The sequence below is a fragment of the Nicotiana tabacum genome, chromosome 18, assembly GCF_000715075.1.
Source record: "Nicotiana tabacum cultivar K326 chromosome 18, ASM71507v2, whole genome shotgun sequence".
NCBI lineage: Eukaryota > Viridiplantae > Streptophyta > Magnoliopsida > Solanales > Solanaceae > Nicotiana > Nicotiana tabacum.
The window spans coordinates 22,593,616-22,611,296 of NC_134097.1; the positions used below are offsets into that span (position 1 = coordinate 22,593,616).

The 17,681-nt window shown below is 35.7% G+C and overlaps 1 protein-coding gene across 2 annotated transcripts; it reads left to right on the plus strand.

Moving 5' to 3' along the window:
- The first annotated feature begins 1,021 nt into the window (after positions 1-1,021).
- LOC107762631 (uncharacterized) lies at positions 1,022-14,501 on the plus strand. 2 transcript variants are annotated; one of them, XM_016580998.2, is made up of 8 exons: positions 1,022-1,348; positions 6,554-6,612; positions 10,933-11,099; positions 11,472-11,796; positions 12,075-12,362; positions 12,455-12,535; positions 12,790-13,491; positions 13,707-14,501. In XM_016580998.2, the coding sequence occupies exons 1-8, from the start codon at positions 1,066-1,068 to the stop codon at positions 14,238-14,240; spliced, it is 2,439 nt and encodes an 812-aa protein (XP_016436484.1). In that variant the 5' UTR covers positions 1,022-1,065; the 3' UTR covers positions 14,241-14,501. The 2 variants fall into 2 exon arrangements, with proteins under 2 accessions (XP_016436484.1, XP_016436486.1); XM_016581000.2 differs by having other exon boundaries at positions 1,030-1,348; positions 10,947-11,099.
- The last annotated feature ends 3,180 nt before the right edge of the window (positions 14,502-17,681 follow it).

Here is a 17,681-nt window from a genome sequence, read left to right on the forward strand (position 1 = left end):
TTTTTAAAAGCAGAAGCAAAAATTATTTTTAATTTTCTCTCGGCAAAAACAGCATTGGCAAATATTTTTATATACCAAAATAATTCTACTTAGTTTAACCTAATATTTATGCTATTCTAATGTTATGGAGCTGTTACGTAACAGAATAAAAGATGACATTATTGGAAATTCTCCTAATGTATAAACCCAAGATTCGGCAGTTGCGCTGCACGATGACATTCAATATAAATTTATTACTACTCATATAGATTGTTACGGGGACCTATGTTAATATTTGACTATTTTTTAAAGACATTTGCAAGTATATATGAAGTTTTTGCTGAAATTTTCGGTGCCGGTAATCCCTCAACCTAGAGTGTAGGTCCGCCTCTGTGTATAAGTATTTTTTTTTTTTGGGGTAGATTTTTAATATATAAAGATTTTTGGGGTGATTATGATGTTTTAATATATTTAAATCATCTTGAAAGACGACAACATAACAACAACAATCTAGTGAAAATCCCACAATGAGGTTTGGAATTTTCACTTTGTTGTTGTTGTTATTGTAGTCTTTCAAGATGATTTAAATATATCAAAACATCTTGAAAGACTACTTTTTAAACTTCTTTTTATATTTTATTTAAATAAATAAAACATAATTAGAATCTTTATAATAAATATTTAAAATTATTTATCTACTTAAATCGTATTAACTATGGAGGAGATTTTTTAATGTCCTTATTTGATTTAATATACAAAAGCACTTTTTCAAGGCCAAACACTAATTAACGTTCAAAAATAGTTTTGATTGATTAGCCAAACATAAATTGCTTTTCTTTAAAATTAAATTTTCGAAAAGGCTTTTTCAAAATAATTAAATTTTAGAAATTTGGCCAAATATTTATTTCTATCTGAGCTGACCCTAATAAAAGGACCAAAGTATAGCTATTTCAAGAGTTAAGGACCAAACCGTTATTTTCCTCAAACCGTAAACAACAAAAAAAAGTACAATTATAATATTATATAACCCCTCTGTTTTTTTTTGCTCACACTGTTTCCTTGAGGTACCATAGTAGACGAGGGACAATGGAGTTCAATACGACGCCGTCATATTACGGTAACAGAGCCAGCGAGAGAGGCGCCGGAGGGAAGTTCAAGAAACCGGCGGCGAGGAAACCTCCGGCAACTCCTTACGACCGTCCACAACTGAACCAAACCGGTGGTCGGACCGGCTGGTTATCGAAACTAGTTGATCCGGCTTACCGTATTATCTCCGGCAGTGCCACCAGAATCCTCCCATCGTTCATCTCCAATGCCATTGCCTCCACTCCTCCTCCTCCGCCTCCTGAAGAAATTCACGGTGACTTAGGTATGCGATTCTGTACTTTTATCGAACATGTTATGTGCAATATTACTATGTTAGGGTTTCTAAGAATTTGTCTTTGTTATGGTTCTTTTTTTTTGGTAATTGTGTTATTATTTTGGTGAATTAAGGTTGCAAGAATCAACCTTTTTGGTTATTCTAGTTTCACCTGATCTGTTGTGGAATGTAACTCTTGTAGCTATGCTGTTATATGAAATATTACAAGAATGTATCTTTGTTATTTTTTCTTGCTGTTTGTGTTGAACGTATTGGTATTTGGTGAATTAGTTATGCATGAATTAACCTTTTTGGTTATTTTAGTTACACTTGATCTGTTATGAAATGTAACTATAGTAGGTATGAGATTTGTACTTTTGTTGTGTATCGAACATGTTATGTGCAATATAGGGTTTCCAAGAATGTATCTTTGTTATGTTTTTGGTAATGGTGATGAAATATGTTGGTCTCTTGGTGAATTGGTGTTGCAAAAATTGACCTTTTTGGTTATTTTGCTGCAATTGGTAAACTAGGAAGCAAGTTTTACCTTTTTGGTTACTCTGTTGCAATTTGAGTTTTTAATCTCAATTTTTTTTTGATGACCGAGAAATCTGTCTGGGGCCGATCCTTTGGACCAACCGCAGCCTTCGAAACTCGGTGGATAATGGGCCTGCCCCTCTACCCTTCTCAATTTGTTACAACTTTCCTGTTATTCCATGTAACTTTAGTAATTTTTTACTTACCTGTGTTGAAACTGATTTTGTTGGTAAAAGTAGGTTTATCGAATAAAATTGCAGGAGGGATTTCTCTCTGTGTGTGTGTCTTTTTTTTTTTTTTTTGTGTGTGTGTGTGTGGGGGGGGGGGGGGGTGTTGTTGTTGTTGTTTAGGTGTAAACTTTAGTTTTTAGCATCTCCCATCTCATTATGACCTTGCATGAAACCTGGTGATTTCCAATTTTGGCCTTCGTGAATCTTTAGCTTAATTTAGTTTAATGGTAACTGTTGATGAATTGTAATGGCATTGTAGTTTTGCTTAGTTGAAATGACAAAAGCTGGCAGAAGTTTAACTTTTTGGGGCCGGTGAGTTATACTTGCTACTTAGCTCGAATGAACACCACATCTAGCGCATAGTCATTTCCTAATACCTACTGTGATCACAATTTTTTCTACGGCTTGTTACAAAAAGTAGCACTGAGCATGGGAGAAAGGGGGTTTTGGCCGGTTACTTTCTTAAAATGATTGTTATTAATAGCGAAGAAGGTATCTCATTGCATTAGAATGTGGCCTTTTTCTTTTCGGTAATGGTGGTATCGTTTTACTGCCGTTACCAAAAGAAATATACACTGCAAGTTTAGTCAGCTTAAGAAGAGTGAATTTGAGGTGAGATTAGATGGGATTGCATGGCCTAAATGCAAAAAATTCGAGTTTCTTGGCTTGGTATCCGAGGAGGATTGCATGATAAATGAAGATGTTACAGATAGAATACAAACTGAATGGTTGAAATCGGAAGTGCGACTGGAGTGTTATGTGATAGAAGGATGTCCACTAAAGTAAAAGGCAAGTTTTATAAAACACTCTTAAGACCAACATTGTTAAATTTGCATGAAACGGCGGCTAAAGTCAAACACATCCACCAGATGAGTGTTGCAGAGATGTGGGTTGGATGTGTAGTCATAAAAGATGAGACAAAATAAAGAATTATCACGTTTAATAGAAGGTACAAGTAGCACACATCGAGGATAAAATGAGAAAAAGTTGCTTGAGATAATTTGGTCATGTCCTTAGTTGACCTCCAAATGCATCGATCCATAGGTGTGAACCATAGTCAATTAAGGTGTTAAAAAAGGACAAGATATCTAAAATCAAATGAAAGTTATCTCGAAAGACATTCAATCTCTTGGAATCATGCAATCTTAGCAAAAAGTAGGGCATAATGGAAGGAAAGATTATATAGGCGATATACTAATTAGTTAGAAACATTTTTATTCATGTTAGTACCTTTACTTTAAGTCTTATGGTTTCTAACTTTTTTTAGTTTGTTTAAAGATTTATATACTAGTGGAAGCTATAGAAACCTCTATTACTTTCTATTCATAAAAATATAATACTAGTCTGAGATGAGCTCAAATGAAGTGACATGGTCAGTGAGGATTCATATAGCCGACCTTAACGTGTTTGAGATTGGGAATTAGATGTCGTCGTTGTTGTAACGTTGTTGTCTTGGTTAGGCTGTGCCACCTCGAAAAACCCACTTATAGCTTGTTGCAACCTACATTTATAGGTGTTGGGTAATCCTGACCTCTAAGGTTGACGTAAATAGGCTCACAGTGAGTGTTGTAACGGTAATTTGAGCCTTGGACCTGGAGGTGACATAGTTTTCACTTTGACCAAACATACTTTTGGTGCTTCTAAATTGGTTGTGAGTACTCTTTTATTTCAATGGCCAGCCTATTTTTGATTTGTCCCAAGAATGTAGTAAGAACTACTCCCTACGTTCCAATTTATGTGAATCTCTTTGACTGAGCACGAAGTTTAAGAAAAATGAAGACTTTTGGAATTTGTGGTCTTAAACAAGTCAAAAAGGAGTCCAGAGTATTTGTGTGGTTATAAAAGTTTCTCATTAAGGGTAGAATTGGAAGTTTATGCTAAATTGTTTTCAAATTTAGAAAAGGGTTATTCTTTTTTGGAACGGACCAAAAAGGAAATAGGTTCACATAAATTGAAACAGAGGGAGTATTATAAAATTCGTTTGGTTGACACTATGAGGTTTCATCTTCTCTTATCTCTTCCATCTAGAAAAGGGAGATAAAAATTCGCAAGGAGCTAGCCCCTAGGTCCTTGGTCTACTGGTAAGAGGACAACGCATGATATGTGGATTAGGCGCACATCACAAGTTTGAACCCTATTGTAGATAAAAGCCTAGCATTTTAGTGGAAAAAGGTAGAGGGGCGTACCAATTATCCATCGTGTTTCAAACCTTGCGCTAGTTGCCCTCTGGATTTCTCGGCTATGAAAAAAATTGCAAGGGGCCAATGGGAATATTTTCCTCATTTGTAGTTACCTTGCTCTTTCTTTTGGCCTTTGCAAACATGAAAAGAGAAACTATTACCATTTGCTTTTGTTCCATTCCCTTCCGTACTCCCAGGTTATGTGTTAAGATAATTGTTTGGGTTTATAGCGAGATAGAATAAGCCAGAGTTCAACATGTTTGGCAAATGGTTTGAATTTGCTGTTTGAGGTCAATCAAGGCTTTGTAGATTTTTCTATTCCTGGTCTTTGTACATGCAAGCATCTTGATTGCGAAACGCCTGGCGCTGCTTTTACTTTGGTCTTTTTTGTTCCTTGTTCTTTAAGTTCTAGTTGGACTAATTCTCACATCCCTCATCGTAGTTAACATTTGTGACCATCTCTGTTTCAATTTTACATGACCTTATCAATTTTTTTTTTTTACATGATTTTCTATCCATTTTTGGGATGTCCCGAAATGTTTATGCTCATTCTATTTTATTAACCTTCACAACTTTCAAAATTTGAAATCTTTAAATATTTGTTTTTTCTTGAATTTGTTTTTATCTTTATTTTCCATATTTTCTTCCATTATCATTAATATAATATAAATCTTCATGTTTTTGTCATGTTAAATACCATCATGTTAAATGGGACCAAAGGAGTGTTGCTATTGCGTTCGTGAAAGTTGGTGTTTAAAAGTGATTTCCCTTTAGTTCCTTAATTATCGGGCCTATGGCATAGGTCTCGTGGATATCAAATCTTCCATGCGGTCCTCTTGCTATACCGCACTAGCAACGTCTTTCTAATGTTTCCTTTGAAAAGAATCAAACAACATTAAGCAACTTCTACTTTGTTGCCTCCATAGGTTTTCTGAGTACTTATTAATAAATAAATGGCTTTAGCACACTGAAAATACATGACATTGCCAAAATAAAAGGGACTACGTATAAATAGTACTCCCCCTGTCCCATTTTACATGAACACGCTAGTATTTCTAGAGTCAAAAAGTTTTTTCTTTAACTACGATTTTCTTAAACCCTTTTTAAATATTTTGTATTATTAACTACGTTGACTTATACTCATCAATTCTTTTTATGTAACCTTACTTCTTTCTTAGTCTGTTCCAAAAAGAACGACCTCTTTCTAAATTTGCGAAGAATTTAATTGAAACTTCCATATTACCCTTAATTATAATCTTTTATAGCAACACAAAATGTTTTGGCATGTCTAAGACCACAAATTTCAAAAGTTTTATAGCCATACATATATTATAGCCTAGTTAAATTGGATCACATTAATTGAAACAGAGGAAGTAGTACTTTTCATGTAGTTTTCAAATATGTAAATTTTAATTTTAAAAACTTGAAGAATTCATGTCCAAATTCACATTGAAAATTAATTGTTTTTGACCCTTTTACGGCGAACTCCTTCACATAAATTGGATAGAGGGAGTGAGTTAAGAACATAAAACAACCATGTCGCTGAAGATCAACAGTAAATGAACATGCACATTGTAACGCTGCACGAGATTAATAAATGTATGATCATAAGTATGTGGGATATATTTTCTACTCAGTACGGGATACTCTCTTTATCCCATATTATCTGATGTTAGCTTGAACGGCAAAATGTTACTTGAGATATTTTTGATTTGTGTATTATGTTAGTAAGTTTTGATAAAAGTGAATAGTCGATGTTATGGGGAGGAAATGATCAAAATGGTCTTTAATGTATGGAGGTTGCTTTATCTTGGTCCTTAATGTATTACCCTTAACAGATATGGTCCTTAATGTATATCAAAAGATAACATATTTGGTCTTTTGCCCTAAACCTAACAGATTTGTCAAAAAGGGCTGTTAAATTTAACCTAGGTGCCCCATGTGCAGCTCACACGAGATTAAAGACTCCCTGCTACTGGTTAAAATCTATAGCATAAAAACTGGACCAAGATAAAGCAGCTGCCATACATTAAGGACCATTTTGATCATTTCCTCTGTTATGGGAAATGTCGTGTCACTTTTTTTAATAGGATCTTTTAAATGAGTTTTGAATTTTGAAAAAAAGGAAACTTTTACTTGGAATTGTACTTAAGAAACTCAAATAATTCAACACGTCTCAGTTTGTAGAAGATATATCACTAAACTTATTATCTTTTATTTTGTTTTCTCTGTTTGATCGGCAATCTTACAAAAACTATTTGGGACAGATAAAGAAGATCCCGCAACAACACAAGATTTAGGGAATGACGAGAAATGTACTCCAAGTGTAAGCTTTGCCAACTTCTTTGACTCATTTTGCTTTGTTAATTTCTTTCTGTTATCTCTCCATTTTATGGGAAAGCATGTGAAGATGAGGATGTTCCTCTGTTATTATGTCAGCATTCTTACTACATGAGACAAAGGGGCTTGAAATGTAATTGAACATGTAAATTATCTAACACTTAGTTTTGATGGTCATTAACTGTTGGACAAGAATAGAATTTGGAGGTATAGGTGACTTTGAAAATTTAAAGACAAGGGTTACATAATAATATATCTCTGCTGAAGTCATCGTTATGCACTAACTCTTAGTTGCTGAATGCTGATGCATTAGTTTTTAGAAAAACAGTTGGCAATTTTCCATCCTGATCAGATACTCCAGGAAAATTAGCTTACCAAATAAACATGGTAAAGAGTAAATATGCTCTTTAGGCTATGAGAATCACAAAGTTGATCACTGTTTACTTAGACACAGTTGACTGGTTTGAAGTTAGAAGCCAATTTGACCTGTATATTATCTTTGATACACTAAGAAAATATCAAATTACTGGTTAAAATTTTATCTAGGAATTGATAAGAAACCTGAAAGCTGTATCATATCATGATTATGATTTAAACAAAAATTCAAATGAATTGTTAAAAATTTTCTGGGGAGTTAGGGAGGAACCAGTATCATAACATGATTATTATTTTAATTTTTAAATTTTGTGTATACTCTTTACTTTCTTGTTTGTTGTGTTTTATCAAACTTCTGTGTTTTCTCAATAGAAAGTGTTAGAGGAAATGGGGTGAGAGCTTATATTATGTTAGTGGTGTTACACAAAAACAATGCTACAATAGTTTCATATGCAAAGTTCATCTTAATAAAGAGAAGTGCAAAGTTTATTTCGTTCTGGGCACATCAAAATCACATGAAATAAGCTCTTACTAGTTTATATTCAAGAAAATATTTAATCAAATAGTACAAAATATTACCATTCTCAAATCAAATATAAAATATTTGAAAAAAAATCAATTCAAAATATAAAATGTTACCATTCTCAAAAAAGAAAATATTTAATCATATATGTTATTGTGAATCTGTATTCTTAACAGAAACAACTTTTCATCTGTTGAGTATGTAAAATACTTCATACCGTTCTGGAAAAGAAATCATTTCATAAACTTGTACCGAGGTAATATGAATTATAAAATGCTTTTGAGTTAAACTTTAGAAAAGGCTCTACAATTTGCTGATTAAATTTATCATCACCTACTTGTGAGTTCATCGCAAAGCTTAAATATGGCATGAAACTGTGGAGAATGGTAGCTTTTAGGTAACTTAGTGGGCGTTGACATAACAATTGTAAAATTCCGAAAAAGTGAAATATTTTTTCAAGTGAAAATGGTATTTGAAAATTAGAGTTGTGTGTGGACATGAATATAATTTTGGATTGTTTTTGAATTTTTGTGAGTGATCCGAGTGAAAATTGTGAAAAACAATTTTTTGGAGTTTTTCAAACTCTTGAAAAATTCCAAAAGTCATGTTCAACTGAAAATTGAAAATTTTATGGCCAAACACCTATTTCGAAAAAAGTGAGTTTTTCAAAAAAAGTGATTTTTTTTCATGGGGCTGTTAACTTTGAGGGTATTTGGATTGGCTTAAAGCTGATTTTGTCTTGTTTTGGTGTTTAGTAAACACGAAAAGTGCTTTTAAGCTAAAATAAGCCATAAGCTGGGTACCCTCAACTTATGGGTTTTCAACTAAGTTTTTTTGTTTGACCAAGTAATTTGTTTTGCTATCCCTTACATTTTCTTATAATCCCTAGAATACCCCTAATTCCACTCTATTTCTTTTCCATTTACGTGCCCAAAAATGTGATTCGGCTGCTTTTGTCTTTAGTTTCCCATTTGGTTTTTTCCTCTTTGCTGGCATTTAGCAAAGTCATTAGTAGCCGGAGTTCAAAAAAAGAAAAAAATCTTCAATAGATGATTCTCTCTTTTAACGAAGTTATTCATGCCTACATATAAGTGCGAATATTTTCTTGACACTTCTTTTTCCTCTATTGTAATATTTTTTCACACGATAGGCTCTTGGTCTTTTTATCCTAAGGTTCTCTTAAATTATTGAAAGCTTCAGACATATATGTTCACAACAACAACAACAACCCACAACCCAGTAATTAGACATATATGTTCACAACAACAACCACCCAGTAATTAGACATATATGTTCACATCAATAAATAGTGTTACATACTTGTAAGTTCATTACTAGTATGTCCACAAAGTGGAGATTACTGAGAGCACACTGTTTAAAAACTTATTAGATGAATAGTTCATTTTTGTCGTGCTATTGAGTTCTATAGTATCGATTCTAATCCATGTGCATTGCGTTACACACAACACATACACAATAAGATATTAATTAATTTGTTGAATCAATTTATAATTAAAATCCTCCGGTAATCATCTTATTTTTAGTGTTGACAGATTTAAGGATATTTTTGGTCATTTTCACTGAAAAACGGTTGATTCAGCACTTTTCACCAAACACATCAATGGCTTATTTTCAGTTTCAACATATCTATCCAAACACATAACAACATTTTTCATAAAATCAGTTCCAACACTTAAAAGACGCTTTTCAGCACTTGATGCTTAGAAGCTACTTTTATTCAGCTAACTCAAATGGGCTCTATGTAGTTTCTTTAGTGTTTTTCTGGCTGCTATGGCATATTATGTTCGAAACCTTCTATATATGCTTTTCTGATAAATCCTTCAAAGAAATTACCATAAGCAGGTTTGTCCCTAAATACTTTGCAGCAATCGTAGCTGAAATCAATATCAAAAAGGGCAGCCCGGTGCACTAAGCTCCTGCTATGTGCGGGGTTCGGGGAAGGGCCCGACCATAAGGGTCTATTGTGTGCAGCCTTACCCTGCATTTCTGCAAGAGGCCGTTTATACTTATACAGTAATAAAAAAAGAAAAAGGCTTCTGCCGAATTTTATTCTCTGAAGTCAATTTATCCCTTTTGCCTATTGAAAAGAGGTAGGTCTAATGGAATCAGATGAGATTTCATGAAGGTGCAAAAATAATGTTCCGTTCCGAAAGTCAAAGTAGGCCAAATATTGTTTCTTTTATTTATGATTAATTGTTGTCTGTGGCCGTGGTACCACTAATTACTAGGCATGTTACTCTCTGCTCCATTTCTCTTTTTGTTTTGCACAGAGCTTAAATAAAGAAAGCTTGAATAGGTTAGTATGCAAGCTTTTGGCAGTATGTGTTTGAAAATAGTTGCAATATTGCTTCATCAAAAAGAAAATAGTTGCAATATATTTGAAACCCCGAAGTCCTTTGTTGAGAAGATACAGTTCAAGACCCAAATAACATTATGGTTTAAGTATGTCATATTCTATGCCTCTTTTTAGGTAAAATTAGACTTACAAAAATTGTTGATAGAAGTAAAGATTAAATTTTTGTTACTAAGAGGTTTAGTTTGAGGTGGAGGAATATTTTTGCCATTATAGTCACAAAACAATGCTCTGGATCAGTGTCAGATGTCATACTATGAACTGTAACAGTTTTAAGGCTTTTAAGGAATTTTTGCAAGTAAAAATTGGGTTAGTGGTAAGGAAGCAGGAAATCTCTTTGCTTCAATTTTGGAAGAGGATATTAAATGGAAATAGGGAATCAAAGAAATAAAAAAGAGGGTTGTTGAGTTAACAGGGTTGGTTACCAACCTTAAGTGTGATAGTGAACAATAAGGGAAAACCGGGGAATTGTATTCTCAGGGTTAGGAGCATGTAGTGTTTTGTCTTTTGTGAAGGCTACTTGTAATGGGTTTTGTGAGAATAGTTATTTCTTTTTTGAAACTCGTGAAAGTTGCATAAAGTTAATCGGAAACAACCTCTCTATCCTCAAGGTAGGGATAAGATCTGCGTACACACTACCCTCCCCAGACCCCACTCGTGGGATTATACTGGGTTTGTTGTTGTTGTGAAACTTGCATAAATAATATTTGTCAGTGGTGTGTCTAAATTTTTCGGTTCCCATGAATGGATCATGTCATATTATAATTTTGATATTTATTCTATACCAATAGAGAAGGGACTGATACACATTTTACTGGGGTAAAAAGGCTGCTAGGTCAAGTATGTGAGGAGGGGATGTTTAATTCTGTGGTCTTACTAGAAATTGTTGTGGTGAAAGGAAAGTCCGTCCGCCCCCCCCCCCCCCCCCCAAAAAAAAAAAAAAGAGAGAGAGAGAAGGAACGGAACTTTTTTTAGGTAAGATTGTTTCTAGTAAAAAGAATTTCTTCAAAGTGTTGGATATTATGTTTATGCAGTATGTGATATCCAGATCTTCTGAAGGAAAGGAAGAGGATCAAAGAATGGTAAAATTGAATGGGATCTCCGAAGCAGAGAAGCAGGAAGAAGAGAAATCACAGAATTCCTCTGATAAATCTGAGATTTCCAGAATTGAGCGGCTCATGCAGGGGAAATCATTTTCGAGGTAGCATATCATTCTTCATGTCTCTGTTTTTTTCTATCATGTTGTTGCAGTGCTACCTCATTATACCTCATTAGAAAAAGTTAGGAAGCAATTCCTGCTTCATGTGAAAAATGCATGCACCTTTAAAATTGCTTATTTTCCTCGTAGCCCATGTTGGTTTGAGAATGCAGTTCTCTATAATTGCTGGGGACTGAGCTTCTGACATTATCACCCTTTCCTCTTTTTGGTGACCCTCCAATGCTTTGCACGTCCAGACTTGATGCTGGATTCCTATGTCTTGTGTACATTCAGGAAACTCTTTTCACCATGTATATCGTTTGAATTTTGTCAGTTAAACCTTCTTATTCAAAAGCAGTCTTTCACTATATGCAGAGATGAAATAATGCGTTTGACAGAGATATTAAACTCGAGGGTTATTGATGACCAAGAAAAGAAAACTAGCAAAACAGCTGAAAGGGACGTTGGAAGGTTTCATTTAACACACGAGACACCTAGAAGACCATATCACAAGAAGCAGGATGAAATGGAGTTTGCTATGCCAGGAACTTCAACACCTCTTCCCCAAACAAATTTTGCTATGCCAGGAACTTCAACACCTCTTCCTCAAATAAATTTTGCTATGCCAGGAGCTTCAACACCTCTTCCCCAAGCAAATTTTGCTATGCCAGGAACTTCAACACCTCTTCCCCAAACAAATGTGAGTTAATTATCATTATCAACCCGTCTATCATTACCACAGCTTGTTTTGTGAAATGTCCATGATAATAGTACTTTAGCGTGTTGAACTTCATCTCGAGAGATGGTCTCAAATGAAAGCCTTAACAGGTGAAAAGTGCACTAGCGAATAAAGTCTGGAATAGCTCCGAAGTAACAAGTGGAAATAATTATTTCATGAAATACCAAATTGATGCAGTCTTCTTTCAAAGTTTTGGTGTTGATACTAGGATGTATTTATCAAATAGTCCACTACTGCAGGTACAAGATGAAGTTGGCGCTTCACCCATTGATATTGCAAGAGCTTACATGGGAAGTCGTAGGTTGGAAAAAGGATATGATTCTTGCAGTCTTGTATCCAAGGGAGAACAAGTTCCACAAAACAGGTTTCATCCGCCACCTTCGCTTAAGTCATCGAGTTGTTGGCCGGCTGCCATGCTGCAAGATCAGCATAGTCATATTACTCCACAGAGTCAGAGAGGATATGGGCTTGTTGAGTTTCCGAGGACCCCATACTCTAGAACTTTATTACCGAAATCCAGAGATAGGGTTTGTATTGTGACAAAATTTAGCTGTGTTTCAAGCATACTTTTGCTAATACAGGAATATTTATTCTTGTTGCACTTACATTTTGTGAGCAGACTCAGTCGCAGGCTGGTAGCAAGTGGCCAGATCTCTCAGCGAAAACCTTCCAACAATCTCAATCATCAATCTACAGCCAGGTATATGTTTGTCTTAGCAAGTCTAAAATTAATTCAATGACAAAATTCCTGTCTATCAAAGCAACTTCTTATTTGAAGTTTCCTGTACTGATCTTTTTAGCAACTTCTTATTTGATGTTTCCTCTACTGATTTAATGGTTTTTGCATGTTTATAAGATTTTCTGTGATCATTAATCTTTATTGTAATCTAATTAGAATACTTTCAAGGAGCAGTTGTGATCTTTCTGAATGTTCTCATGCTATAAAAATTTCAGGAGAAGACTAGGAGTGATTTACCTCATCTAAGCTATGGATCTGCGGGACCCATTCGGCGTATACGGAATAAATTTGGATCAGAATCTCGGCCTCAGAGATCCATATTCCTGAATTCCAGAAATGCTTCTTCACCTTTAGGAAAAATTGGTGCTTCTGAAGTTTTCTCGCCTGCTTCTAGGAAGAACTTGGAAGTTGGTCAACCTAGTGGTGTCGAGAAGGACAAATCAGTGCCGCATAGAGCAAGCAGGTCTGAAGAAGCTATGCCGCTCAATGAGACTGTAAGAAAAATATTAGAGCAACTTGATAGACACAAGCCCACTCCTGCAGAAAAGGAAGCTGAATTGAAGCTGGCCAGCGAATGGAAGAAATATCCCCGCAATGAAATCTCTGATTCCACTCCAAATGGTAAAACAAAATCATCACATTTAGGAGAATTTGGTATGCGCAGGAACAATGGGCTGGCAGCTGCCCGATCGTCCAAGGATGGAGATATTGGCACAGTCAATCACGTGGAAATATCTCAGGAGCAAACTGTGCGTGAAGCTGACACTGCTGCGGATGCTAGTGCTAAAGCTTCTAGCATAGATGGTGTATTTGTTGCGACGACTGGAGCTGATACAGTGCCTTCATTCACTTTTAAGGTTGCTGATTCCCAAGTTAAAAATTTCTTTTCTGGTTCTCGCACTCCTAGTTTGGACCAGGTACTTACCTTTACAAATGACATTATTTTGCACCTTCCTGGCAATCCCGAGTTTGTTAAAAAAGATAACCCTTTCTTTACAGAGTTAAAACATTAAATTTATGTATTTGGAAATGGAGGGTGCAAGAGTTAGAAACCACCAGAGGATGTTGATTTTTGAGCATTGCTAATTATTTTACAGAATCGCCGCTTTAACATGGTAAGTCTATTCTGCAGGACTCTGCAGGCACTGATGATGGACAGAAAGATAAAGGTACTGATGAAGGAAAGAAAGATAAAGGTACTACCCCCCGGTGGCCTTTTCATCAAAGTAATGGGCAGAATGCCACAACGTTATCCAACTCCACGTGTTTTGAGCTACCAAGAAATGCTGCTGGACAGGCCTCCGGGACAAAACCTACTTTGCCATCCATTTCTATTAATAAGCGGAATCCTAGAAATGCAACGTTCCCTGACAATGGGTTTGGATTCACTTTTCCAGTAGCTGCTTCATCTGGTGCACTTTCAGAACCACCAACACCATCCATCATGCCATCGTCCTCAGCCAGTGTCCTCTCTCAGCCCACGGATGCATCCACTGTTCCAGTATACAGCTTTGGCACGGGGAAATCAGCTGAACGCTTGGTCTTCTCTTTTCCCTCTACGAGCAATGCGTCTGTCTCCGTGGATGCTTCAGATCTAAAGTTCAGCTTTGGTGCAGACAGGAGATCAAGACTATCTTTCGGTGCAGTAGGAAAAGCAACATGCTAGATGAAACTTGGTAATACTCCAGCTGCAGGATCCACCCCATGATAGGGGAGACTTGTTTCATAATTTTTTTTTTGTATTCTCACCTACATTTAGGATCTTGATACTTTGTTTTTGCCACAGCTTTCATTTTATAGGATGGATGAATACCTGATATTAAAAGTTTCAGTGAACATATTATTGCAGATTGACTGATTGTGAGTTGCAACTTGCAAGCTCTAAGTCCCACTTTAATAAACATATAATTGGGGATCGATTTGATTATGGTTGTCTTCTTATACATCCGAGGTTATTGCGTCGAGTCCTGGCGCATTTATTCTATGACAGCTGAATTGGTCCTTTATAGTACTTTCTGCAATGTTTGCTCGTTACATGTGGGAAATTGTTGATCCATGTGTTGATGATCGATTTGAGACTTGGCCAAATAGATTGACGAGTCCAGTGGCATGGAAGAAGTGAAAAAGAAAAGAAAATTGGAAAATTTGTATGCTATAATTGACTTATACACTATATTTATCTTAAATAGATACACTTTAAAATAATTATAATACATCGCTAGACTTAGACCTACTTCCTCTACCATAGGCCTTCAAACCAGCAGCTCTTTCCATTGCAAAATCATGAAACCCAGCAGTTCTTTCATCTTTGTACCTCCGATCGTCTTTCTCTACCTCGAAATCCACTGTCTCCTCCGCATTTGCCATTTTCGCTGCAAAGATAAGTTTGATTTTGACTTTGATTCTTAGTCTATTCACTAAATAATGATGAAGAGTAATTTTTATATGGCTTGAAATTGACCGCCTCCTCTCTTTTTTCTCTTTATTTTCCTGTTTTGCACCTCCCTTCCCTGGTGTTGAAGGTCGTCTTCATTGATAAAACAATTAAGCGCGACTGTATTCATTGATACAGTTATTGTGCCTGAACGAATACAGTTAATACAATTTTTCCATCAAAACTGTATTCGTTGATACAACTATATGCGCGAACAAATACAGTTGATACAAGCTGCTGGCAACGGATTGATACAACAAAATCTGAGGTTGGTTGTATGCATTTGATATAGCGAAATTGACACAATAGTTACGAAAAATAATTAGGCAAACAATGTTACGAATGATCTAATACCAAATACTAGTACTAGGACAAAAAAAAAATATTAGGAATACCGCGTATTTTGTTTGTCAAATCGTTAATTCAGCATTATTCTTTTTTCTTTTTCGTATAAAACGCAACACTATTTTAGTCATGGAGTCTTACCATCGCTGGTTATGATTTTATTTTCAGTCCCTATCATGGAAAATAATGTTTGTCATCGATTTACAAAAAGCTTACGATAGAGTCTAAAGGGAGGTTTTATGGAGATGTTTGAAGGTTAGAGGAGTTCCGCTGGCGTACATTAGGATGATTAAGGATATGTACGAAGGAGCGAAGACTCGGGTGCGGACTGTGGGGAGAGACTCAGACTATTTTCCTGTGATGATGGGGTTACATGGTTCAGCTCTTAGCCCATTTTTACTTGCCCTGGTGATGGACGTGCTGACACGCCACATTCATGGGGAGGTGACATGGCATATGTTATTTGCAGATGACATTGTGCTAATCGATGAGACGCGCTGCGGGGTTAACGATCGGCTAGAGCTGTAGGCAGACCCTGGAGTCTAAAGGTTTCAAGTTGAGTAGGACAAAAACTGAATACTTGGAGTGCAAGTTCAGTGTGGGGACGCAGAAAACAGAAGCGGAGGTGAAGCTTGATACACAAGTCATACCCAAAAGGGACATTTTCAAATATTTTGGGTATGTTATTCAGGGGAACGGGGAGGTTGACAAGGATGTTACACATCATGTTGGAGCGGGGTGGATAAAATAGAGGCTTGCATCCGGTGTTTTGTGTGATAGGAATGTGCCACCAAGTCTTAAAGGCAAGTTATACAAAGTGTAGGTAGGCCAACTATGTTGTATGGAGCTGAGTTGGCCAATCAAGAAATCTCATGTCCAGAAGATAAAAGCAACAGAGATAAGGATATTGAGATAGATGTATGGGCATACCAGGAAGGACCAGATTAGGAATAAAATTATTAAGGACAAAGTGAGTGTGGCTCCTATGGAAGATAAATTGCGGAAATCAGGGCTGAGATGGTTCGGGCATGTAAAGAGGAAAAACATCGATGCCCCGGTGAGGAGATGCGAGAGGTTGATCACAACAGGTCAGAGGAGAGGTAGATGAAGACTTAGGAAGTACTGGGGAGATGTGAATAGGCAGGACATGACTCTACTTCAGCTTAGCGAGGACATGACCCACTATAGGGAGGTGTGGAGGTCGAGGATTAGGGTTGTGGGTTGACAGGTAGTCGAGAGTCTCTTCTAGTCGTATTAATAGTAATAGTACTAATCTTGTATTCTTCTATTCCGAGTTCCTTGACATTATTGCTGGTAGTTTTCGCACTTCTCTTATAGCTTCGTATTCTTAGTTCTCTGCTATTACATGATATGATGTATATTTCTTTTATCTTATTTCCTTGTCATGGTTAATGCTGGTTTATTGTGTCCTTATCACTGTTCTTGAGCCGAGGGTCTACTGGAAACAACCTCTCATTTTTCATAAGGTAGAAGTAAGATCTGCGTATATACTACCCTCCCAAGACCTCACATGTGAGATTGTACAAGATTTGTTATTGTTGTTGTTGTACTTAGTGAAATTTGAAACTCTAGGATAATGACTATTTTTCAAAGATAAGACCAAAAAATGACCAGTATTAAACACTAAGAAAAGTGAAAAAAGGTTGACCAATTGGATAGATATCAAGCGTTGAGCCGAAGATAAATCAAATTCTTCGTTTAATTAAACTTCCCTTTCAGCGTCCTAATTTATATGATATTCCCTCCCTTACAATTATTTTAGCACCACTCATTTAATTTTGTATGATTCATTTGTTCTTTCTGTAGACACACTTGATTTAACAAAAAAAGTAGTTGTTTGGTGAAAGAGCGTTTTCAGTATTTTGTGCTCTTTAGCTTATGTTTTTAAAAAGGTCTTCATTTTTTCTCTCAAACAGGCTGTCCAGCAATCAAATGGTGCCACATATGTCTAATTTGCTTTTGGCATGTCCATTAAGAAAATATTAAATTCTATACAAAAATATCTAGTACGACTAAACTACCCTTAATTAAATATTTAATGTGAGAAGTAAGAAAACTTTTTAGGGATATGTACATAAGGATAATTTTTGTCAAAATAAATTCAATTTTTTCTTGATTATATAAATGGACACTTATTTTGGACCAAAATAAAAAACCAAATTGGTCACTTATAGTGGACCGAAGGAAGTATGTTTTGAACTATTCCACTAATTAATTAGTTTGTACGACTTTCACAATTTTTAAAAATTCAAATTCATTTGGATAATCAGATTTAAACTTTAACATAATTAATGTTATCTCTATCAA